General features: G+C 42.9%; 1 protein-coding gene across 5 annotated transcripts in view; it reads right to left on the bottom strand.

Moving 5' to 3' along the window:
- The window catches only part of LOC124041695 (zinc finger and SCAN domain-containing protein 2-like), a 77,972-nt gene that overhangs the window by 42,359 nt on the left and 8,223 nt on the right, over window positions 1–27,390 (bottom strand). The window contains exons 1-4 of one of the 5 annotated variants that reach the window (XM_046359585.1): window positions 13,033–13,351; window positions 12,826–12,960; window positions 10,156–10,270; window positions 5,059–6,849 (exon numbers count right to left, since the gene is read on the bottom strand). In XM_046359585.1, the coding sequence (XP_046215541.1) occupies window positions 5,714–6,849; window positions 10,156–10,270; window positions 12,826–12,936 (1,362 nt within the window). In that variant the 5' untranslated portion in view covers window positions 12,937–12,960; window positions 13,033–13,351 and the 3' untranslated portion in view covers window positions 5,059–5,713. Of the gene's footprint in view, window positions 1–5,058; window positions 6,850–10,155; window positions 10,271–12,825; window positions 12,961–13,032; window positions 13,352–27,390 lie in introns of those variants that run through there. The other 4 variants (XM_046359582.1, XM_046359586.1, XM_046359583.1 and 1 more) reach the window with 4 other exon arrangements.

Here is a 27,390-nt window from a genome sequence, read left to right as displayed (position 1 = left end):
TCCCCAGTCCATCAGGCTGTGCTGCTGCTCCAGTTTCAACTGTTCTGCCTGCGGATATGGAACCCTGACCTGTTCACCGGACGTGCACCTGTCCCAGACCTGCTGTTTTCAACTCTCTAGAGACAGCAGGAGTGGTAGAGATGCTCTCAATGATCAGCTATGAAAAGCCAACTGACATTTACTCCTGAGGTGCTGACTTGTTGCACCCTCGACAACTACTGTGATTATTATTTGACCATGCTGGTCATTTATGAACATTTGAACATCGTGGCCATGTTCTGTTATAATCTCCACTCAGCACAGCCAGAAGAGGAGTGGCCACCCCTCATAGCCTGGTTCCTCTCTAGGTTTCTTCCTAGGAAGTTTTTCCTAGCAACCGTCCTTCTACACCTGCATTGCTTGCTGTTTGGGGTTTTAGGCTGGGTTTCTGTACAGCACTTTGATATATCAGCTGATGTAAGAAGGGCTATATAAATACATTTGATTTGATTAGGCTACCTCATTTCTAAATAGGACTCAAACAAAGCCCTATTATCCATATTGATTTGAGAAATAGGCACACGGTGCATTCGGAAAGTATTCGGACCCCTTGACTTTTCCACATTTATTACAGCCTTATTATAACATTGATTAAATAGTCCAGCCTCCCATCTACACACAATACCCTATAATGACAAAACAAAAGTATAACATTTACATAAGTATTCAAACCCTTTGTTTGTTCAGTACATTGTTGAAACACATTTGGCAGCGATTCAAGTCCAGGCTCTGGCTGGGCCACTCAAGGACATTCAGAAACTTATCCCGAAGTCACTCGTACGTTGTCTTGGCTGTGTGCTTATGGTCATTGTCCTGTTGGAAGGTGAATCTTAGACGCAGTCTGAGGTCCTGAGCAGGTTTTCATCAAGGATCTCTCTGTACTTTGCGCCTTTCATTTTTCCATTGATCCTGACCAGTCTCCCTGTCATGTGCCTTTTACTGAGGAGTGGCCTCCGTCTGGCCACTCTACCATAAAGGCCTGATTGGTGGAGTGCTGCAGAGATGGTTATCCTTATGGAAAGTTCTCCCATCTCCCCAAAGAAACTCTAGAGCTCTGCCAGAGTGATCATCGGGTTCTTGGTCACCTCCCTGACCAAGGCCATTCTCCGGCCAATTGCTCAGTTTGGCCAGGCGGCCAGCTCTAGGAATAGTCTTGGTGGTTCCAAACTTCTTCCATTTAAGAATGATGGAGGCCACTGTGTTCTTAGGGACCTTCAATGCTGGGGCGGCAGGTAGCCTAGCGGTTAGAGCGTTGAACTGGTATCCAAAAGGTTGCAAGATCGAATCCCCGAGCTGACAAGGTAAAAATATGTCGTTCTGTCCCTGAACAAGGCTGTTAACTCACTGTTAATCAGAGAGTCAACAAAGAGACAGAAGATAATCCTGAAGGAACTGCAAAGTTCCACAGCAGAGATTAGAGTATCTGTCCATAGGACCACTTTAAGCTGTACACTCCACAGAGCTGGGCTTTACGGAAGATAGGGCAGAAAAAAACAAGCAAACATGTTTGGTGTTTTCCAAAAGGCATGTGGGAGACTCCCCAAACATATGGAAGAAGGTACTCTGGTCAGATGATACTAAAACCCAACACCTCTCATCACCCAAAGAACACCATCCCCACAGTGAAGCATGGTGGTGGCAGCATCGTGAAGGGGTGATGTTTTTCATCGGCAGGGACTGGGAAACTGGTCAGAATTGAAGGAATGATGGATGGTGCTAAATACAGGGAAATTCTTGAGGGAAACCTGTTACAGTCTTCCAGAGATTTGAGACTGAGACGGAGGTTCACCTTCCAATGACACTAAGCATTCTGCTAAAGCAACACTTGTGTGGTTCAAGGGGAAACATTAAAATGTCTTGGAATGGCCAAGTCAAAGCCCAGACCTCAATCCAATTGAGAATCTAGGGTATGATTTAAAGAGTGCTGTACACCAGCAGAACCCATCCAACTTGAAGGAGCTGGACCAGTTTTGCCAAAAAACTGAGCAAAAATCTCAGTGGCTAGATGTGCCAAATTTATAGAGACATACCCCAAGAGACTTGTAGCTGTAATTGCTGCAAAGGGTGGCTCGACAAAGTATTGACTTTGGGGGGTGAATAGTTCTGTTTTTTTATTTATTTCTTGTTTGTTTCACAAAAAATATTTTGCATCTTCAAAGTGGTAGGCATGTTTTGTAAATGAAATTATACAAACCCCCCCCCCAAAATCTATTTTAATTCCAGGTTGTAAGGCAACAAAACAGTAAAAATCCCAAGGGGGGTGAATACTTTTGTAGGCCTGAATCACTTACCATACATTTATATGAATACATGATACATCTGTTTTTAATGTCTATGGATGCAGGTAATGGGCTAATGATGCGCAATTTCGCCTGGCATTGAAAATGCGCTCTCTCGTTGGCACACTGCTCAGAGGAGCTAGCTAACTACACAGCTAACACAATCACTTAAACTGAAAAGACTGCAATCTAGATGCATTTCGTTTGACCGGTTTTTCTATTGACATTTCTTTGTATATAATCCTTAAATGATGCAGTTTGTCTGAGGAACCTATCGCCACGTTCAGAACATCTGGAGAAAAAACAAGCTTCAACTGGGATTTTTTTCCTTGTTCAACAGTCATCCAACTCGGAATTATAGGCTTCTTCCTAGAGCTCTGACTTTCTGACATAAAGAACACCGAAGTCATGATATGACCCAGTTGTCTTGAAAGCGCCATATCTCGTCCTGGCACGTTAATTAAAACAATGTTGCAAAGGCCAGAGAGATGGACAGAAAGGTTTATACAAATCTCCGCCATTGAAAACCAAATGCTAGTCTAAAAGAAAGGGGAGAAAAATGCTTTTTTACAGTGAGGATCAAGATTATAAATTGCTCGGTTGGGCAGATGAGACGGTGGATTGCAGTGAGTAGGAACAGTAAATAGGTATTTCAAACTCCAAGCCGTAGTGGGTGGTAATTTGTGGATTATACAATGGGTGTGTCTAATCCTGAATGCAGATTGGTTAAAACCGCATTCCAGCCCGTGTCTATTCCACAAATTACCCCCGGCTAAATCTATGACGTTAAAATACGCATTTACTCTGTTCCATCTAACTGCGCAACCCAGTCAAAATCATGAATCAATATCCTTTTTAAGGATATATTCAAAGAACTATCAATAGATGACAAGCAAGGGATAACAATGTTCCCAGCCAGTATGGCAATGGAACATTTACAATGACTGGGTCGCGTCCATAGACAGAGAACAAAAAGACTGAACAACTGGGTCGAGTCTCTGGTAACCAAACCAATAGAACTTGCTTGAGTAGCATCCCTAGATTTGTGTCGGGACTATATCTTGCGGAGGGATGAAATAGTATGAATACAATCAAAATAACATTTAATGAAAATGTCAATCATTATTTGAATATGTTGATTTCAAACACCGGCTTCTTGGTCATTATCACCTAAATAGACACCAGCTGGAATGCAGTTTTAACCCATCGGCATCCAGGATTGGACCCGTTGTTTGTATAATTCTGTATATCTCCCCTATTATCTCTGCCTCTGTTTATTGGCAAATCAATGAACCAGTACATTATTCAAACTACTAATCATAGCAATCCACTTATTATCTACAGTAGCTAATGATCTTTGATTCAGCCAGTTTTACAGTTCTAGTGGTGTCAGTTTAGACAAATTACACAGGAAAATTGTAGTTGCCCAAATGTCAAATGTAAAGTTGCGTGAACATACAGTACCAGTCAAAAGTGCAAGGTTTCCAGAAATATTTTTTACATTGTAGAATAATAGTGAAGACATGGAATCATGTAGCAACCAAAGAAAAGTGTTGAATCAAAATATACATTTTAGATGCTTCAAAGTAGCCACTCTTTGCTAAGATCACAGCGTTGAACATTCTCTCAACCAGCTTCTTGAAATAGTCACCTGAAATACTTTCAATTTTTCAATTAACAGGTGTGCCTTGTTAAAGTTCATTTGTGGAATTTCTTTCCTAAATGCATTTGAGCCAATCAATTGTGTTGTGACAAGATATGGGTGGTATACAGAAGATAGCCCTATTTGGTAAAAGACCAAGTCTATTTCTATTTGCTCAAATAAGCAAAGAGAAATGACAGTCCATCATTACTTTAAAGACACGAAGATCAGTCAATACGGAAAATTAAGAACTTTGAAAGTTTCTTCAAGTGCAGTTGCAAAATCCATCAAGCGCTATGATCAAACTAGCTCTCATGAGCGCCGCCACAGGAAAGGAAGACCCAGAGTTACCTCTGATGTAGAGGATAAGTTCATTAGAGTTACCAGCCTCAGAAATTGCAGCCCAAATAAATGCTTCACAGAGTTCAAGTAACAGACACATCTCAACATCAACTGTTCAGAGGAGACTGTGTGAGTCAGGCCTTCATGGTTGAATTGCTGCAAAGAAATCACTACTAAAGGACACCAATAAGAAGTCTTGCTTGGGCCAAGAAACACGGGCAATGGACATTAGACCGGTGGAAATCTGTATTTTGGTCTGATGAGTCCAAATTTTAGATTTTTGTTTCAACCTCCGTGTCTTTGTGAGAGGCAGAGTAGGTGAACAGATGATCTCCACGTGTGGTTCCCACCGTGAAGCATGGAGGAGGAGGTGAGATGGTGCTTTGCTGATGACACTGATTTATTTAGAATTCAAGGAACACTTAACCAGCATGGCTACCACAACATTCTGCAGTGATACGCCATCCCATCTGGTTTGCGCTTAGTGGGACTATCATTTGTTTTTCAACAGGACAATGACCCAAAACACACCTCCAGGCTGTGTAAGGGCTATTTTACCCAGAAGGAGAGTGATGACGTGCTGCATCAGATGACCTGACCTCCACTATCACCCGACCTCAATCCAATTGAGATGATTAGTGATGAGTTGGACCGCAGAGTGGGGGAAAAGCAGCCAACAAGTGCTCTGCATGTGGGAACTCCTTCAAGACTGTTGGAAAAGCATTCCAGGTGAAGCTGGTTGAGAGAATGCCAAGCATGTGCAAAGCTGTCATCAAGGCTAAATATATTTGGATTCAAGACTTTTTTTTGGTTACTACATGATTTCATATGAGTCACTTCATAGTTTTGATGACTATTATTCTACAATGTAGTAAAAGTAAATATAAACCCTTGAAATGAGCAGGTGTCCAAAATATTGACTGGTACTGTACATGCAAGACGTAAGCTATTACACTGAAACATATTTGATTGCCTAGCTGAGTTGATATAATGTAAGATTTTAAGGTAGCAGAGTAACTTCAAACTATAAATTAAGAAATCAAGTTAAGGTATTAACCTGACTTGATGAGACTGCCCCATGTGGCAAGAAATTACATCCCGGATAGACAAACAGTAACAAGTCAACACATACGAAAATGGCTCCTATATACAGTATGTTCTTTATCTAAAAGCGCAGATTGACAGTCTTTAAATACATTCAAATGTATCATAAGCATGTTCTATGGAATGTTTTTTTATGATTGATGTTACCAGTAGTAAATCAATTGTTTGTTCCAATCAATGTGACGAACAGTCAAACATGAAAACCAGTTCACAAATCAGTTTGGAGGAAAAGCGTGTAGAAATGTCTCTAACTTCTTCCCACATTATCACATAGAAAATGTTACCAAAAAAACTATACAATTATGTTTTATTTGCTCCATTTCGTCTGAGACAACATTAAACCTGTGTGTTGATCCCCAGGGTATGCAGGTACCACATGTTGAGACACTGGACTCTCTCCTATGTGAGTTCTCTGATGTGACTTCATACTGGAGCGCTGGGTGAAGCATTTCCCACACTGTGTGCACTCGTAGGGCTTCTCCCCGCTGTGGACCACAGCATGTCTGATCAGGTTGCACTGCTTGGTGAAACTCCTGCCACACTGTTCGCAGGTGTACGGTTTCTCTCCGGTGTGACTCCGGAGGTGTACTTTGAGCTGGCTGAAACGCTGGAAGCTCTTCCCACAGAAGGTGCAGCTGAAACGCCTCTCAGTGGTGCCGCCCGACCTCCACTGAGTCCTCATTCTCTTCACCATGTTAAAACTACTGCGACTCAGGCTGTATCCAGAGAATGTGGAGGTGGTGGCCATGTTTGACCCTGTCATGCACTCACTCATTCTCACTGTTGCTTCTGAAGCCCTGTGCTGATGCTGCCTTGGCTGTAGAGCTAAACTATTTCCATCATTATTTGAGTTCAGCATCTCACTGCTCTGTCCTTCTGGCATCTGTTGTCTAGTCTCGTCAGCCAATGTCCTGACATGTCTTTTCATGTGTGCTGCTGCATTGAGCATGTCAGCATGTGGTTTCCCTATAGAAGAGGGAAGCAATGGCCATACATCATCTGTCATAGTAGGAACAGATGGCAGCACACTTTGAGATGGGAAAATTGATATATTCTGAGAGTACTCCTCTGTGGCATGAAATGAGAAATCTGGGTGGCCATCAGTGTGTCTGCCTGGATCCACAGAGGTCCACAGCTGCCCATCAGTCTCATCCATGACAAACTGGTCAAGTCCTGCTTGGGCCGTGGTCTGATCCAGCTCTTCCTTTTTCTCATCCTTCACCATCACTAGCTCTAGTGAGTCCTCATCCTCGGCTGGCCGGTGCTGCTCTGTGCTAAACACCTCTGTAGACGTGAGCTGGGATGTGCCTGGTTCCTCTGGACCATCAGAATTTGGGTAATGTTCCACTGAGTCTTCGGGAGATATGTTGGGTTGTGTGATGAAGTCCTCATCACAGCGCCGTTGCTCAAAGAATGGTGGTTTCCCAGGCTTGGAACCAGACTCTAAAGATTTGGGATAAACATAAAAGAAACATTACAGAAGACCTGTAGCCCTTTCCACTCAGCCCTTATATGGGTTGAAAATGGCAGATTTTGTAATTGATAAGCAACTAAATTGGAATGCAGTGGCTATAAAGTAACATGCTATACATGACGTCAGAGTTCAGATTCTCCACTTCACAGTGAGGTACGGTTTTTGACCAGGGGTTGGAACCAAAATGATTTTCCAATCTTTTCGTTCTGAACGGAACCACTTTTTTTCCCGTTCCGTTTCACTATTGCAACCTGCAAAATAAAAGTTCTGAACCGGTTCAAACTCCCAAAAAGTACCGGTTTATATCGTTCTTTTCTAAAACATCTGAAATCTACATCTTTTACATTAGCTCAACATTAAATTACTTCACCGATCAGAGCAGCTAGAGTCACTTGCTATGGAGTGGGCAAACTATAGTTTACATCTGCAATGGACAGACAAGTGTAGGGCATGAGGGCATGAGATGCGACTGAAATTATGCAGGTAGGAAGAGCGTGAGAGAGGGTGGAGGAGGCTTGGCTTGAAGCGCTGGGTCTAATTGGAGTAAACTAATGTACAATACTTAGGCTTCTACATACAAAGATGACCGAATGTGAAATGTTTGTTTGTTTTTAGTCCCATCCTTCAGCTACCCTCAACCCCTCCCATCTATTTCTGAAGATCATTTTTGACTTCTAATTGCCATATATCTTTCAACTGTGCTGTGATGTTTCACAAAAGTTCTGAACCTTTGTTCTCATATTTTCTCCAGATAGTAAATTTAAAAAATATATTTTTGCCATATTAATTATTTTATTTTTCAATTAACTACGACTTTTCAAATCACCTAGCAGTGCTATTTGCAGAGTTAGCCCCAGGTAAATATTGCAATTTTTCAGCCATTCCTGAACCTGCTACCAAAAACAAGCTACATATATGCAATACCAAAACAAGTGAGCTAATGAAAAATCCGCAGAGCTGGGACGGTCAAGGGGTCTGAATACTTTCCGAAGGCACTGTGTGCATGTCAAAAGTTTGGACACACCTACTCATTCAAGTTTTTTTTTATATATTTTTTTACTATTTTCTACATTGTAGAATATTTTATATTTGAGATTCTTTAAAGTAGCCAATCTTTGCCTTGATGACAGCTTTGCACACTCTTGGCATTCTCTCAACCAGCTTCAAGGTAGTCACCAGGAATGCATTTCAATTAACAGGTGTGCCTTGTTAAAAGCTAATTTGTGGAATATATTTTTCTTAATGTGTTTGAGCCAATCAGTTGTGTTGTGACAAGGTGGGGGTGGTATACAGAAGATAGCCCTATTTGGTAAAAGACCAAGACCATATTATGACAAGAATAGCTCAAATAAGCAAAGAGATATGACAGTCCATCATTACTTTAAGACTTGAAGGTCAGTCAATGCGGAAAACTAAGAACTGAAAGTTTTTTCAAGTGCAGAAACCATCAAGTGCCGTGATGAAACTAAGGCTCTCATGAGGACTGCCACAAGAAAGGAAGACCCAGAGTTACCTCTGCTGCAGAGGATAAGTTCATTTATTACCTGCCTCAGAAATGGGCAATTAACTGCACCTCAGATTCCAGCCCAAATAAATGCTTCAGAGTTCAAGTAACATACACATCAACTGTTCAGAGGAGACTGTGTGAATAAGGACTTCATGGTCAAATTTCTGCAAAGAAAGCACTACTAAAGGACACCAATAAGAAGAAGAGAATTGCTTGAGCCAAGAAACACTAGCAATGGACATTAGACCGGTGGAAATCTGTCCTTTGGTCTGACAAGTCCAAAATGTAGATTTTTGGTTCCAACCGCCATGTCTTTGTGAGACGCAGAGTAGGTGAACGGATGATCTCTGCATGTGTGGTTACCACCATGAAGCATGGAGGTGGTGGTGTGATGGTGCTTTTCTGGTGACACTGTCAGCAATCTATTTAGAATTCAAGGAGCACTTAACCAGCATGGCTACCACAGAAATCTGCAGCGAGATGCCATCCCATTTGGTTTGCCCTTAGCGGGACTGTCATTTGTTTTTTAATTGGATAATGACCCAAAACACACCCGTAAGGGCTATTTGACCAAGAAGAAGAGGGATGGAGTGCTGTGTCAGATGACCTGGCCTCCACAATCACCTGACCTCAACCCAATTGAGTTGGTTTGGGATGAGTTGGATCGCAGAGTGAAGGAAAAGCGGCCAACAAGTGCTCAGCATTTGTGGGAATTCCTTCAAGACTGTTGGAAAAGCATTCCAGGTGACTACATCATGAAGGTGGTTGAGAGAATGCCAAGAGTGTGCAAAGCTGTCATCAAGGCAAGGAGTTGCTACTTTGAAGAATCTGAAATATAAAATATATTTTGATTTGTTTAACACTTTTCTGGTTAGTATAGAATTCCATGTGTTATTTCATAGTTGATGTCTTCACTATGATTCTACAATTAAGTAAAAAGTAAATTAGCCTGTTTGTTGTATTGTGAAGAACATTAGCCACGGAACACACACTTGAATGCACTCATGACTCCATTCTATGCACACCAAAATTACAAATCTGTTGTCTGAAGTGCCTTTTGAAAGCCTAAAATTAAGATTGTATTTTAGAACTTAGCTAGACATTTTGGCAATAGAATAAGCTTTCAAATTATGTCACCTGACCCAGATTGCGATTTATAAACAAAACTACAAGTGTGCATGCTTCAGTTCCTCGATGGCAAAGCCAGTAAACCTCAAAAAAGCACCTTATAGTTGAAGGCTCTTTCCTTGCGTCATTAAAGTGCATTGAAATTACTTAGGAACTATGCACAGTTTGGAGAGGTGTGGTCACTTCAGACCTCTCACTCAAACCCTTGTAATTATTTTGTCTTATCTTGTACCTTTTGTTACTGATTATATCCAGAGTATTTTCAGATTTCGTTATTGACAAATGCTGTGAAAAGTACAGTAAATGTAAAATGTCAGAGTAATCCTCAGATTCAGTCTTGAGTCAGGTGAACTGTTGTGTCCTCAACTTTGGTCTGATCATTTCCCACTTCTCCAAAGTGTTCTCTTTCAATTGCTACCATGGTCATACATGCTTTTTTATAGTTATTCTGTTTGAAACATTTACATTTGGCCCTATCCATATAGTCCATTTTCCATAAAGGCTGAGTGCAATTGCAAAACAAGACTGTTTTAGAACCGACTATGTGTGTACATAAAACACTCAACACCAATTTGGAATGTGCATACAACCACAGTCGTCCATCGACAGACAGAGCAGTACCCCTTATGGTCGCACCCACCCTCTCCAGTGATCCTGAGCTCTTCCTGAGGGTCAGTCTTCCACACATCCTCTGTGGTCTCTTCATCTTTGATCAGTATGGGTTCAGTCTCTGCTCTCTGCTCCACATCTGTAGGCTGTAACATGGGACTGAGATTATTACTCTGGACACACCATATTTAACACCTTTCATACTCATGAAATCACCCAAAAGCGGTAAATTCTCCTGATATTCCAATAACCATAGTCCCTGTGCCCAAGAACGCCAAGGTAACCTGTCTAAATGACTATCGCCCTGTAGCACTCACATATGTAGCCATGAAATGCTTTGAAAGGCTGGTCATGGGTCACATCAACACCATCTAAAACACCCTGGACCGACTCCAATTAGCATACCGCCCCAACAGATCCCTAGATGATGCAATCTCGATTGTACTCCACACTGCGTTTTCCCACTTGGACAAAAGGAAACCTATGCAAGAATGCTGTTCAATTACATCATAGTGCACTCCAAGCTCATCAGTAAGCTAAGAACCCTGGGACTGAACACCTCGTATCCCTTTTTCCCTTTGCAACTGGATCCTGGACTTCCTGACGGACGCCCCAAGTGGTAAAGGTAGGCAACACCACATCCGCCACGCTGACCCTCAACAATGGGGAACCTCAGTGGTGCGAGCTTAGTCCCCCCCCCCGTACCCCTGTACTGATCACTATGACAAGAGCCTATAGGGACGAGGTCAAAAACTTGGCAGTATGGTGCCAGGATAACAATCTATCCCTCAAGGTCAGCAAGACAAAGGAGCTGATTGTGGACTACAGGAAATAGAGGGCTGAGCACTCCCCTACTCAGATCGATGGGGCTGAAGTGGAGCAGATCAAGAGCTTCAAGTTCCGCGGTGCACACATCACTAAGGATCTATCATGATCCAAACACACCAACAGTTGTGTTGTCGTGCCTTTTTCACCTCTTTCCCATCAAATCCTTTTTAAAAAACAAGAGCATCTTGACTGGCTGCATCACCACCAATCACTGGGGCCGAGCTTCCTGCCATCCAGGACCTCTACACCAGGCGGTGTCAGAGGATCAGAGGAAGGCCCTAAAAATTGTCTAAGACTCCAGCCACCCTAGTCATAGTGTTCTCTCTGCTACCACACAGCAAGCGGTACCGGAGCACCAAGTCTAGGTCCAAGAGGCTTCAGATTAAACCTCCAAGCCATAATACTCCTAAACATCTAGTCAAATGGCTACCCAGACTATTTGCATGAACAGGAGGGCTTCTTAAAGAAAAACTAACAGGTCTGTGAGAGCCGGAATTCTTACTGGTTGGTAGGTGATCAAATACTTATGTCATGCAATAAAATGCAAATTAATTACTTAAAAATCATACAATGTGATTTTCTGGATTTTTGTTTTAGATTCCATCTCTCACAGTTGAAGTGTACCTATGATAAAAATGACAGACCTCTACATGCTTTGTAAGTAGGAAAACATGCTAAATCTGCAGTGTATCAAATACTCGTTCTCCCCAAGACTGGGTTTCCGGATACTCCCGTAAAGCTCAGCTCATTGGCTTTCTAGCTAGCTTTGTTTGAACCCGATTGGTGCTTATTTGACAAATCATATTTGTATGTATTCTTTAGAGATCCTGAAGGTAACAAGACTTCATTATTTCATTAGGGGTGTAGTATATCCGATAGGACACCATATTTGGTCAGAGCGATGCCTTCATGGCACACCGATGACGCGAGCTGCCATCACTTGAAGAACTGTATCTTTGTCAAATAAGCACCAATCTTACGGAGCCACTAAGGAGTAGTCAAGAACTACAAGAAACATTATTTCTGTAATTGCAAACAAAGGTTTCTGTACCAAATATTAAGTTCTGCTTTTCTGATGTATCAAATACTTAATTACTTAAAAATCATACAATGTGATTTTCTGGATTTTTGTTTTAGATTCCATCCCTCACAGTTGAAGTGTACCTATGATACAAATTACAGACCTCTACATGCTTTGTAAGTAGGAAAACCTGCGAAATCGGCAGTGTATCAAATACTTGTTCTCTCCACTGTAGGGGCTAACCTTTTGCGACGGCATGCCTTTTCCTTTTGGACACAACATATAAGAATATTCAGAGTTATGAAAACTGGTTGTTTTGCAAATATTGAACGTATAATATAATAAGCTACTAATACTTGGAAAGTTAAATCAAAGTCCAGGTATACAGATTTGACGATATTCTTGCAGAAAAATGGAATATGAATGCAAATGTCTCATTCATGATTTGGTCAAATGTACCTGGTGACTTGACACTAAAAAGTCTTGTTGTTCACTCATTCTTCATGTTATCCTTACTGCTGCTCTTTAATTACTTGTTACTTTTATCTGTATTTTTTTCTAAACTGCACGGTTGGTTAGGGGGTCCTAAGGAAGCCTTTCACTGTAAGGTCAACTACACCTGTTGTATTTGGCGCATGTGACTAATAACATTTGATTCATTGTTACTATGATTTTACATTGTTACTCATTGTGTATCTAATATTACATGTCAAAAATAAATATATTATTTCTATATTTTCTTTCATTTCTGTGTTAGTCCACGCCTATTTACAAAGCATGACGAATACAATTTGATTTGAACATAACTGATCCGAGAAGCCAGATCTAATTGTGAAAGGTGATGTATCACACCTGGGGTTGAGAGTCCTCTTCAACAGCAATCTCTTCGTCGCTCCACTGTGAGCTATTCCTTTGCTTGTTCAAAACAATCTTGACTGGATATGAAGATCTCTCTGATGCCATGGGGTAAAAAAAAAACCTTCAATTCTGTCAAATATTAGGGCTAGTTACACATTTGGGTTTTGCATATGCAATCAATTTACATGAATAACACATTACCTTTTCTCCTGACTCGTGTCTTCTTCAGCTCGCCCTCCATCATTTGACACTTCCTTTTCAGTCCATCAATATCTCGCTGGCTTTGAGTCACTTCCAAACGTATAACTGCACAGCTATCATCAACCCGTTTGTTTATTTCTGCTACAGCTGCTTTAGCTAATATCTCCATAATGGATACCAACTGCGCCTGAAAATTGCAGCTGGCCATCTTGTCAGATTGTATTCTCTGTGTGAAGTAAAAAGTCTACAATCTCCCAACTAATGTGCAAGAAACAATCCGTAGATATAGATAAATGGCAACAATTTTCAAGTGGGAGATGCGTGCGCAACTGCAGTCGCACTTCCGTTCAACTCGTGACGCAATTATTTATTACCGTAGAGACAGAATGCAACAGCCCTTCAAGATTGGTAGAAATAGTATGTAGTCATGTAGCCATATCTATTGGCAAAAAACGACGTTTTTTTTAACGTATTCTGGCTCACATGGTTATGAATGCATAAAAGGCACGAAGCACTTTAGTAAAACGTAAATTAAAGCATTCTTAAAAACTCATGGTTTATATATGACCAAATGTTGTCATTAATATTGTCATCTCCATTCTCATCAACACAACCTAATAAACCATTCTGAAAATGTGGTATAGTATTTATTAAATTACATATCACTTGTTTGACATGGGGAACAAAGACTATAAACTAGTTTCATGTAAACTTAAAAAAATGTAATTTCATTATATATATATATATATATATATATATATATATATATATATATATATATATAATGAAATTACATTTTTTTTTAAAGTTTACATGAAACTAGTTTATATATATATATATATATATATTTTTCTAGTAACTTGCATACTAGGCTACATGCATTATACCTGATTTACATTGAGGTTCTTCGCTTAGGGTTTTTAAGACACATAGGCCAGTGGAGGCTGGTGGGAGGAGCTATAGGAGGACGGGCTCATTGTAATAGCTGGAATGCAATACATGGAACTGAGTCAAACATGTGGTTTCCATATGTTTGATACCATTCCATTTATTCCATCCAGCCATTACAATGAGCCAGTCCTCCTATATCCACTGACAAGGCTACATAAGTAGAGGTCTTATATATAAAGTGTATCCATATCAGATAGTGTGCAGAAGATATTGAGTAGTGTTGACTGAGCTACATGAGAGAATATACATGAACGTACAGTAGTACTAATATACTGTATCTGTGGGAGAGTACGTTAACTATGATTGCATGGATGTGTATACAATGTCTGTGTACACTGAGCCGGTTATTCCCACCAGGAGAGGAAGTAGAGCTGGCTCAGTTCATCGCCACACACCAGTTCACTGGAGCAGTGCGGGTTGACCTTCAAGACTAGAACAGGACCCACACACGCAAACACACCCACCTGTAGAGAGATCGAGAGATAGCGTGTAAGCATAAATACATACACAAACAGTGCATTGCGGTGACTACTCATCCATTATTGATCAAATTATTTAAATGTGTGGAAACTGAAGAGTTAGAATTACATGCACCCGTTTCTTGGTGTTTGTCCCACATTTTGACAGTTCTGTCATGGGACACGGAGATGACCGTGCTGGTTGGTGAGTCGCAGGACACTGATCCTATCACTGTGTGCCTAGAGAATATCCATCAAAACCATCACCGTTGGAAAAAAGACACCAGTTTCAAAAGGGAGACATCTTACAGGTTTCCTGCTGCTCTAGGAGTTGGCATCTGGTGGCTGGTCGAACCACATTTTCCCCTTGGAATCTCCCACAACCGCTAACTCTAGAGACAGGACACAGAATAACAGTCCAGTTAATCAATTATTCATATAACAACTTGTTATGTGAGTGTCATTGTACTGCAGTGCAGCTACTGTACCTCTCTCCACAGTCACTGCAGATATCCAGCCACCTCTTCCACCACGAGACGGGTCCATTTCTAGCTCAATGTCACCACATTTTTAGAATGTAACCTTTATTTAACTAGGCAAGTCAGTTAAGAACAAATTCTTATTTACATTGACGGCCTACCCAGGCCAAACCCGGAAGACGCTGGGCCAATTGAGCGCCGCCCTATGGGACTCCAAATCACAGCCGGATGTGATACAGCCTGGATTCAAACCAAGTTCTGTAGGGACACCTCTTGCACTAAGATGCAGTGCCTTAGATCGCTGCGCCACTTGGGAGCCCTGTAACATAATATAATAATATAATATATGCCATTTAGCAGACGCTTTTATCCAAAGCGATAGGACCATATTATCATCCACCAATATAACTTCTATCAAAACAATAATCCAAACAGCAGCAGTGAGATCATTGAAAATGATGAATGTGTCGGTGATGGTGGTAAACTCACCAAGACGCCAAGCACAACCTGTCCTTTCTTCTCATCTACCAACCAAGTTCTTTTTTCATCGTTGGCCACATTCCAAGAATTCACATGTCATCCTTCCAACTGCAATTTAATCAGTTATGTACATTTTAAGTCAGTATTTATCAGTCTGGATCTGGTTCACCACATAATGTGTGTGTGTGTCTTTACTTGATCATTATGCTTGATCATGTGCTTTACATTTACATTACATTTTTAAGTCATTTAGCAGACGCTCTTATCCAGAGCGACTTACAAATTGGTGCATTCACCTTATGACATCCAGTGGAACAGCCACTTTACAATAGTGCATCTAAATCTTTTAAGGGGGGTGAGAAGTATTACTTTATCCTATCCTAGGTATTCCTTAAAGAGGTGGGGTTTCAGGTGTCTCCGGAAGGTGGTGATTGACTCCGCTGTCCTGGCGTCGTGAGGGAATTTGTTCCACCATTGGGGGGCCAGAGCAGCGAACAGTTTTGACTGGGCTGAGCGGGAACTGTACTTCCTCAGTGGTAGGGAGGCGAGCAGGCCAGAGGTGGATGAACGCAGTGCCCTTGTTTGGGTGTAGGGCCTGATCAGAGCCTGGAGGTACTGAGGTGCCGGTCCCCTCAAAGCTCCGTAGGCAAGCACCATGGTCTTGTAGCGGATGCGAGCTTCAACTGGAAGCCAGTGGAGAGAGCGGAGGGGCGGGGTGACGTGAGAGAACTTGGGAAGGTTGAACACCAGACGGGCTGCGGCGTTCTGGATGAGTTGTAGGGGTTTAATGGCACAGGCAGGGAGCCCAGCCAACAGCGAGTTGCAGTAATCCAGACGGGAGATGACAAGTGCCTGGATTAGGACCTGCGCCGCTTCCTGTGTGAGGCAGGGTCGTACTCTGCGGATGTTGTAGAGCATGAACCTACAGGAACGGGCCACCGCCTTGATGTTAGTTGAGAACGACAGGGTGTTGTCCAGGATCACGCCAAGGTTCTTAGCGCTCTGGGAGGAGGACACAATGGAGTTGTCAACCGTGATGGCGAGATCATGGAACGGGCAGTCCTTCCCCGGGAGGAAGAGCAGCTCCGTCTTGCTGAGGTTCAGCTTGAGGTGGTGATCCGTCATCCACACTGATATGTCTGCCAGACATGCAGAGATGCGATTCGCCACCTGGTCATCAGAAGGGGGAAAGGAGAAGGTTAATTGTGTGTCGTCTGCTTAGCAATGATAGGAGAGACCATGTGAGGTTATGACAGAGCCAAGTGACTTGGTGTATAGCGAGAATAGGAGAGGGCCTAGAACAGAGCCCTGGGGGACACCAGTGGTGAGAGCGCGTGGTGAGGAGACAGATTCTCGCCACGCCACCTGGTAGGAGCGACCTGTCAGGTAGGACGCAATCCAAGCGTGGGCCGCGCCGGAGATGCCCAACTCGGAGAGGGTGGAGAGGAGGATCTGATGGTTCACAGTATCGAAGGCAGCCGATAGGTCTAGAAGGATGAGGAGAGCTTTAGCAGTGCGGAGCGCCTCCGTGATACAGAGAAGAGCAGTCTCAGTTGAATGACTAGTCTTGAAACCTGACTGATTTGGATCAAGAAGGTCATTCTGAGAGAGATAGCGGGAGAGATGGCCAAGGACGGCACGTTCAAGAGTTTTGGAGAGAAAAGAAAGAAGGGATACTGGTCTGAAGTTGTTGACATCGGAGGGATCGAGTGTAGATTTTTTCAGAAGGGGTGCAACTCTCGCTCTCTTGAAGACGGAAGGGACGTAGCCAGCGTTCAGGGATGAGTTGATGAGCGAGGTGAGGTAAGGGAGAAGGTCTCCGGAAATGGTCTGGAGAAGAGAGGAGGGGATAGGGTCAAGCGGGCAGGTTGTTGGGCGGCCGGCCGTCACAAGATGCGAGACTTCATCTGGAGAGAGAGGGGAGAAAGAGGTCAGAGCACAGGGTAGGGCAGTGTGAGCAGAACCAGCGGTGTCGTTTGACTTCGCAAACGAGGATCGGATGTCGTCGACCTTCTTTTCAAAATGGTTGACGAAGTCATCTGCAGAGAGGGAGGAGGGGGGGGGATTCAGGAGGGAGGAGAAGGTGGCAAAGAGCTTCCTAGGGTTAGAGGCAGATGCTTGGAATTTAGAGTGGTAGAAAGTGGCTTTAGCAGCAGAGACAGAGGAGGAAAATGTAGAGAGGAGGGAGTGAAAGGATGCCAGGTCCGCAGGGAGGCGAGTTTTCCTCCATTTCCGCTCGGCTGCCCGGAGCCCTGTTCTGTGAGCTCGCAATGAGTCGTCGAGCCACGGAGCGGGAGGGAGGACCGAGCCGGCCTGGAGGATAGGGGACATAGAGAGTCAAAGGATGCAGAAAGGGAGGAGAGGAGGGTTGAGGAGGCAGAATCAGGAGATAGGTTGGAGAAGGTTTGAGCAGAGGGAAGAGATGATAGGATGGAAGAGGAGAGAGTAGCGGGGGAGAGAGAGCGAAGGTTGGGACGGCGCGATACCATCCGAGTAGGGGCAGTGTGGGAAGTGTTGGGTGAGAGCGAGAGGGAAAAGGATACAAGGTAGTGGTCGGAGACTTGGAGGGGAGTTGCAATGAGGTTAGTGGAAGAACAGCATCTAGTAAAGATGAGGTCGAGCGTATTGCCTGCCTTGTGAGTAGGGGGGAAGGTGAGAGGGTGAGGTCAAAAGAGGAGAGGAGTGGAAAGAAGGAGGCAGAGAGGAATGAGTCAAAGGTAGACGTGGGGAGGTTAAAGTCGCCCAGAACTGTGAGAGGTGAGCCGTCCTCAGGAAAGGAGCTTATCAAGGCATCAAGCTCATTGATGAACTCTCAGAGGGAACCTGGAGGGCAATAAATGATAAGGATGTTAAGCTTGAAAGGGCTGGTAACTGTGACAGCATGGAATTCAAAGGAGGCGATAGACAGATGGGTAAGGGGAGAAAGAGAGAATGACCACTTGGGAAAGATGAGGATCCCGGTGCCACCACCCCGCTGACCAGAAGCTCTCGGGGTGTGCGAGAACACGTGGGCGGACGAAGAGAGAGCAGTAGGAGTAGCAGTGTTATCTGTGGTGATCCATGTTTCCGTCAGTGCCAAGAAGTCGAGGGACTGGAGGGAGGCATAGGCTGAGATGAACTCTGCCTTGTTGGCCGCAGATCGGCAGTTCCAGAGGCTACCGGAGACCTGGAACTCCACGTGGGTCGTGCGCGCTGGGACCACCAGATTAGGGTGGCCGCGGCCACGCGGTGTGGAGCGTTTATATGGTCTGTGCAGAGAGGAGAGAACAGGGATAGACAGACACATAGTTGACAGGCTACAGAAGAGGCTACGCTAATGCAAGGAGATTGGAATGACAAGTGGACTACACGTCTCGAATGTTCAGAAAGTTAAGCTTACGTAGCAAGAATCTTATTGACTAAAATGATTAAAATGATATAGTACTGCTGAAGTAGGCTAGCTGGCAGTGGCTGCATTGTAGGCTAGCTGGCAGTGGCTGCGTTGTTGACACTACACTAATCAAGTCGTTCCGTTGAGTGTAATAGTTTCTACAGTGCTGCTATTCGGGGGTTAGCTGGCTAGCTAGCAGTGTTGATTACGTTACGTTGCGTTAAAAGAACGACAATAGCTGGCTAGCTAACCTAGAAAATCGCTCTAGACTACACAATTATGTTTGATACAAAGACTGCTATGTAGCTAGCTATGTAGCTAGCTACGATCAAACAAATCAAACCGTTGTACTGTAATGAAATGAAATGAAAATGTGATACTACCTGTGGAGCGAAGCGGAATGCGACCGGGTTGTTGAGTGCGGAAGTTCTATTCGGTAGACGTTGGCTAGCTGTTGGCTAGCTAGCAGTGTCTCCTACGTTAAGGACGACAAATAGCTGGCTAGCTAACCTCGGTAAATTAAGATAATCACTCTAAGACTACACACTCTAAACTACACAATTATCTTGGATATGAAGACAGCCAGTCTGAGGTCCTGAGTGCTCTGGTGCAGATTTTCATAAAGGATCCATTTCTGTACTTTGCTCCGATCCTGTCTAGACTGCCAGTCCTTGCCACTAAAAAACATCCCCACAGCATTTTTATTTTATTTTACCTTTATTTAACCAGGCAAGTCAGTTAAGAACACATTCTTATTTTCAATGATGGCCTGGGAACAGTGGGTTAACTGCCTGTTCAGGGGCAGAACGACAGATTTGTACTTTGTCAGCTCGGGGGTTTGAACTCGCAACCTTCCGGTTACTAGTCCAACGCTCTAACCACTAGGCTACGCTGCCGCCCGATGCTGCCACCACCATGTTTCACCGTAGGGATGGTGCTAGGTGTCCTCCAGACGTGACGCTTGGCATTCAGACCACAGAGTTCCATCTTGGTTTCATCAGACTAGAGAATCTTGATTCTGAGAGTCTTTAAGTGCCTTTTGGCAAACTCCAAGCGGGTTGTCATGTGCCTTTTACTGAGGAGTGGCTTCAGTCTGGCCACTCTACCATAAAGGCCTGATTGGTGGAGTGCTGCAGTGATGTCTGTCCTTCTGGAAGGTTCTCTCATCTCCACACAGGAACTCTGAAGCTCTGTCAGAGTGACCATCGTGTTCTTGGTAACCTCCCTGACCAAGGCCCTTCTCCCCTGATTGCTCAGTTTGGCTGGACAGCCAGCTCTTGGAAGAGTCTTGGTGGTTCCAAATGTCTTCCATTTAGTAATGATGGAGGCCACTGCGTTCTTGGGGACCTTCAATGCTGCAGGCATTTTTTGGTGCTCTTCCCCAGATCTGTGTCTCAACACAATCTTGTCTCGGAGCTCTACGGACAATTCCTTCGACCTCATGTCTTGTTTTTTTCTCTGACATATACTGTCAACTGTAGGACTTTATATAGACAGGTGCGTGCCAATCCAAATCATGTACAATCAATTTACCACAGGTTGACTCCAATCAAGTTGTATAAACATGTCAAGGATGATCAATGGAAACAGGATACACTTGAGCTCAATTTCGAGTCTCATAGCAAAAGGTCTGAATACTTATGTAAATAAAGTATGTGTTTTTTATTTTAAATACATTTGCCTACATTTCTAAAAAACTGTTTTCGTTTCTTCATTATGGGGTATTGATGAGGATTTTCTTTAATGTTTAGAATAAGGCTGTAACGTAACAAAATGTAGAACATGTAAAGTGGTCTGAGTACACTGTATATACTACTGAACATTTCCACATTTTCAACCAGCAAATGTAATCAATTTCTTACAAATGCCAAATTGTGCCAATATCAAGAGCTGACCTTGCAGCATTGTGCTAAAGATTCCACTCCAACCTCCTGCGGACCACAGATAACTAATCATCAGGCATGGAGCAGATCACTTTTACACTACTGTCAGACACCTGAGAGACAAGGAAATCACAGATAAACCAACTTTGTTTTATTCACCACAATGTGGCTCAGTTGGTAGAGCATGGTGCTTGCAATGCTCAGGGTTGTGGGTTTGATTCCAATGGGGGACCAGTATGAAAATGTATGCTCTGACTACTGTAAGTTGCTCTGGATATGCGAGTCTGCTAAATTACTCAAATGTAAAATGTGATAAACACACGAACAAAACAAGGTCCTGAATGGAAGTTACTGTATGGAGATACCTTTTTGTGGCCAACTAAAGTGTTGTGTTTCCATATAGCCACTCGGAGAGCAGCACAGAGCAGTAACAGTGCCCCTCTGGTTGGAAGGACTCTCTGGAGGAAATGGTAAAGATGGGAAATTAATAAAAATATAAGCAAAAAACATCAAGCATGGAAATTGGACGATTAATTTAGGTTGATAAATGTGTTACCCATTGCCATAGCAATGCTCCAAGACTTCAGCGACCGATCTTCAGACACAGTGAGGAATGCCTGGACTCCTCCCTGCTCAAATTGCATTCAGCTCACCTGGAAGGGGTGCCACAGCTTCACAGTGCCATCAGATGCCGTAGCACCTACCATGTGCTCCTGCTTCGTCTCATTGGTCTTGTCTGAATATAAAATATATAGAAACGATATACAACATCACAAAATGGTATGCGCATATCATAGTATTTTTGAAAAGGGAATTCAGATTATTAGTAAAGGACCACTACCGGAGCACAGAGCAGTGGTGTGTGTGTGTATTTTATGAGCTAAAATCCTGCTGATTTCCATCCCCGAATCCCATTTCCTACACCTGCAGCTCCCGCTCCACACAATCTGCTATCAAACTCCCCCTGCAGACCCCCGAAGACAACATAAACATCAGAAATTACTGTCATACTGTATATAACATGGAGAGATCACAAAGTCACCCTGAAGGCAGATGTCCCCCCCCCCTTAACACTTACAATTGCACACTATCCATCTGGTTAGTACCGTTAGAGCTCATACTGCCTCCCGCTGTTAGACTAATCAATCAGCGGACTGCACTCAGGGAGGATCACCCCAGCATCTCACACAGACTATTCTGAAGGTCCAAAACAAAGATCTTGCAGTCACTGGATCAGCTCACCTGAGAGACAGAAGCACAGTCAGACAGTACCTTCCTCTGGTTTAATTTAGTAAAGTCTTACTGGTTGAAATTGGAATTATCATCAGATAAAAACAGGCAACAAAAGGACAGTCATAGAAACAAAGAAAATACAGCCTACAGACACACTCACCACACTGTTTGGGCCTCAGACATAGCCAGTTATCCAGTATCCATGACAGTGTGGCAGATGTAGATAAACACAAACACAAACACACACACACAAACACACACACACCTGAGAAGGGTTGGAGCAAAAACAATGGTGAGGTTCCAGGCATGCTTGTTGATGTTTGAGGAATAAGAAGCTATCTTGACAAGGTGAGCATCAGGTATTCTTGAGTTCTGAGAAACCAGGCAGAGGGAGAAGGGGCTGAAAGAGAGAGAACTGGGTTTAATTCTGTAGAGTTAGTTTGAAAACAGTTGAAACTATTGGAGAAAAACTACAAATGGCTAAATGTACAGTTCCCCTAGTTACAAAGATATGGTTCCAGCCATGTACAATGTCTTCAGAAAGTATTCACACCACTTGACGTTTTCTGAATTTTGTTGTATTACAGCCTGAATTTAAAATTGATTTTTTTCTCACTGGCATAGTCACAATACCACATAATGTCAAAGTGGAATTATGTTTATATAAATATGTCCAAATTAATAAAAAAAGAAAACCTGAAATGTATTGATTCAATAATTATTCTACCCATTTGTTATGGCAAGCCTAAATAAGTTCAGGAGTAAAAATGCTTAACAAGTCACATAATAAGTTGCATGGACTCACTGTGTGCAATAGTGCTTAACATGATTTTTTAATGACTAACTCCTCTCTGTACACCACACAGAATAGTTTTTTTGCAGTGAATTTCCAACACAGATTCAACCACAAAGAGCAGGGAGGTTTTCCAATGCACTACAAAGATACATGCGTCCTCCCTAACTCAGATGCCAGAGAGGAAGGAAACCCCTCAGGGATTTCACCATGAGGCCAATGGTGACTTTAAAAAAGTTACAGAGTTTAATGGCTGTGTAGGGGAAAACTGAGGATGGATCAACGTTGTAGTTACGCCACAATACTAACCTAATACACAGAGTGAAAAGGAGGAAACATGTACATTATTAAAGTATTCCAAAACATGCATCCTTTTTGCAACAAGGCACTAAAGTAATACCTCAAAAAATGTGGCAAAGAAATTACATTTAGTCTTGAATACAAAGTGTCATGTTTGGGGCAAATCCAATACAACACTTTTCTGAGTACCACTCTCCATATTTTCAAGCATAGTGGTGGCTGCATCATGTTATGAGTATGCTTGTAATCATTAAGAGCTGGGGAGTTTTTCCAGGAGCTAAGCACAGGCAAAATCCTAGAACAAAACATGGTTGTCTCCTTTCCACCAGACACTGGGAGATTAATGAACTTTTCAGCAGGACAATAACCTAACGCACAAGGCCAAATCTACACGGGAGTTGCATACCAAGAAGACGCTGAATGTTCATGAATGGACGAGTTACAGTGGTCTTAAATCTGCTTGAAAAACAATGGAAAGACTTGGAAAGGATTGTCTAGCAATGATCAACAACCAATTTGACAGAGTTTGAAGAATTTTGAAACAAATAATGAGCAAATATTGTACAATCCAAAGCTCTTAGACACTTACCCAGAAAGACTCACAGCTATATGTCACGACTTCCGCCGAAGTCGGCTCCTCTCCTTGTTCGGGCGGCGTTCTGCGATCGACGTCACCGGTCTTCTAGCCATTGCCGCTCCACTTGTCATTGTTCCATTTGTTTTGTCTTGTTTCCCCGCACACCTGGTTTACATTCCCTAATCACACTACATATTTCCCCCCCCATGTCGTTGTTTTGTTACATGTTTCATGTTGTGCGCCAGGCTGGTTTTTCCCCGTGTACCGTGTTGAACCCGAGTGTGTTTATTGTTACACTTATGCATTATTGTGACTGTTGTCACGCTTTGTGCTTTTGCCATTTGGCTGGAGGTTTTGACGCAGTTGCGTCCGTCTGTTGTAACTTCTGCCTCTCAAAGTGTACGCATGATCACAACTCTCCGCTCTCCTGCACCTGACCTCTTACCAGTAGCGCACAACCTGACACTGTCATTTCTGCCACAGGTGATTCTAACATGTTTTGAGTCAGAGTGTGAATACTCATGCAAATTAGATATTTCTATATTTAATTTGCAAAACATTCTAAAAACACATTTTCACTTTGTCATCATGGGTTATTCTGTGTAAATCGTTGATATATATATATATTTTTTTAAATCCATTTTGAATTCAGGCTGTAGCACGAAATGTGGAATAAGTCAAGGGGTATAAATGGTGTCACCACAGTCTCGCACTGGCAGGAAAGTTGATTGAATAATCTGCTTTCTGCTGTTCAGGGTGAGGCATGATCTATTTCTAAAGAAGCCCATTTTTATTCTCAACTCCATGACTAACTCATCAACATGTTTTTAAAAGATAATTTTCATCAGTCCAAATGCCCAGATATTTATAAGCAGGGACGTGATCAATGTGGGCACAAAATATGCATAGATCAATTTTTAAGTGATTTAGAAAACATTATGTACTTGGTTTTACCTGCATTAAGTACCAATTCTCATGCTCCTCAATGAATTCACTGCAGCTTCACAGCACCTGAGGAACTGAGAGGCAGACAAGATGATAATACTATGGAACTAACAGGGATGAACAACAGGATGCTAATATTTAACTTATTCAGATACAACATATTCTAACAGACTGAGGGAACATGGGACTTACTCTCCTGACAGCTTGTAGCCAGGTGGTCCAACAGGTGACAGCCAAACACCTTCTCATTGTTCCCTCCTTTTCTCCGGAGTCTCCGCATCTCTTCTTTTCTCCTGCCTCAACCTCTCACATTCAGCCCTGTTGTCAACTAGGTGTGTGTGTGAGTGCCTAATATACAGTGAGTGTACAAAACATTAGAAGCACCTGCTCTTTCCATGACATACTGTAGACTGACCGGGTGAATCCAGGTGAAAGCTGTGATCCCCTATTGATGTCACCTGTTAAATCCACTTCAATATAAAGGAAGGGAAGGTATAAACGAAGGAAGGGAGACAGGTTAACAAAGGACTGTTAAGCCTTAAGACATGTGTTGTGTATGTGTGCCATTCAGAGGGTGAATGGGCAAGACAAGATATTTAAGTGCCTTTGAACGGGGTATTGTAGTAAGTGCCAGGCACACCGGTTTGTGTCAAGAACTGCGACACTGCTGGGTTTTTCACACTCAACAGTTTCCTGTGTGTATCAAGAATGGTCCACCACCCAAAGGACCTCCAGCCAACGGCAGGTCAGTGGTCAGAAATGGGTCATTGATGAAAGAGGACAAAGGAGGTTGAAACTATTTGTGCACATCAACAGACGGACTAGTTAGTCAACTTATAGTCTAGTAAAACATTAATGCCCAAAGATAAAAGATTGCACAAATCATTGTACCTTGACATGAATGGGCAGGGGCGCAACTTTCACTAGGGACGGGGGCCATGACCCCTCTCCCCCCGAAACTGCATTTTGTCCCCCCCAGTTTCATCATTGCACTGTGATACCAAAAACAGCATCGGTGTGCTTTAGGACCACATGGACACCTTAGAGCAGTCGGGTAGGCTGATTGGAAGATTCAGCTGGCTAGATTTAGGACCGTACAGACACCACAGAGCGTGTGAAAGCAACGCTTCTGAAAGGCTAGCGCATAGGACCATCACGGGAGAGATGAACAGAAGCAGCTGCTGTCAGTGTGTATGTGTTGCGCTCTGCTGTTTGTATGAAAATATTTTGTAGCCTTCAACAGAAGTAAATTAACTTAATTTGCCAAAATTAGGTAATGTTATTATTTTTACCTCATTCATACTAGATCTGAATCAAACAAATGAAACCAGCGGCCAAAATCAATGTTATTGATTGTCCCTTCTTTTTACACTGACACAGTAATAAACAGCTCTGTAGGCTTCACTGTCAAGGTGCAACGTCAGTACACAACATTATAATCGTCATGTTTTAGCAGGATCAGATGGTGACCAGTGTCCCAGCAGGGTCAGACAGTCTACGGAGCTCATGTAAATTTAGCAGTTTATTAACAATATCAGTAAATGATACAAAGTTCCAACTTGAGTTGATGGGTAGACCTACAGTAGCTACAGGGTGGCGGCTTAAAGCTATAGTCTGGGATCTGTGAATAATGGTCATTTCAATGATTAAACCATTGATTCTATTCTTGGATAAGATAAGGTATAAATGTACACCAATGTATTTATTTGTCATGCCTCATCTTAGGAGGATCAGATGATGACAGGTCTCAGCAGGGTCAGGCAGCCAAGAAAGACCAGCCTGTGGTGGAGCTGAGGTGAATTTTTGCAGATACGACACTTTATTATCTCTGTGCAGCAAAAACTGGACAAGCCAGACACTTCAAAGATTGAGACTATTTTAAAGCAGTGTGACAAACCTGCAAAGTTGATTTCCAAACTGTACCAAGGGTTGATTGGAGCTTTTCCAGATAACACAAGGCACGTAAAACAAAGATGTGAGGAAGACCTGGTAGAAGCTATTGATGATGATGAATGGATACAGATGTGTTTGAATGAAGAAACTGCGGTTAAGGAACGAAAACGCTAGATACTTTAAAATTGGAAAAACATTGCCGGTCTGATTAATCCGGGTTCCTGCTGTTTCACGCTGATGGGAGGACTAGAGTATGGGGGGGGGGAAACACTTGGGTACATGCATCCATCATGCTGTGTTTCAACATTGCAGGCTGGTGGTGTGAGGTGTGTTTTTCATGGCACACATTAGGCCCATTGATAAAAGTGGAGCAACGTTCGAATGCCACAGGATACATGGAAATCATTGCCAATCAGGTGTATCCCTTCAAGGCAGCAGTGTATCCATCTGCAAATACATTTTTCAGCAGGATAATGCCCCATGCCACAAGGCTAGAATTGTCCAGGAATGGTTCCATAAACATGACAGTGAATTCGGCTTACTGCAGTAGCCTGCCCAGCAACAAGATCTCAATCCAATTGAGCATGTGTGGAGATGGAACAAGCTACTTGGAGAAGAGATCCACTACCAGCCAACTTGACACAACTGTGGGAAGCATTGGAGTCAACATGGGCAAGCATCCTTGTGGAATGCTTTTAACACCTTGTAGTGTCCATGCCCCAGAAAACTGAGGCTGTTTGGGGAAAAAGGCAGTGCAACTCAATATTAGGAAGGTGTTCTTAATGTTTTGTACAATCATTGTATTTAGGAATTGGTCAATGGTAACGTGATCATGAGCATTTCATATACAATTAAAATGTGCTGTTAATATTCTACACTTACTAAAGCAATCATTACGCTCTTCACTTCCCCCTATCTTTTTTCCCACAAAATAAACAGGCCACACCCTTCACCCCAACACTCCCAGTCTCCCTCTGTGCCATGGTCTGGGGACAC

Source organism: Oncorhynchus gorbuscha, linkage group LG08 (genome assembly GCF_021184085.1).
Source record: "Oncorhynchus gorbuscha isolate QuinsamMale2020 ecotype Even-year linkage group LG08, OgorEven_v1.0, whole genome shotgun sequence".
Lineage (NCBI taxonomy): Eukaryota > Metazoa > Chordata > Actinopteri > Salmoniformes > Salmonidae > Oncorhynchus > Oncorhynchus gorbuscha.
This window is presented reverse-complemented; position numbering and strand designations above follow the sequence as displayed.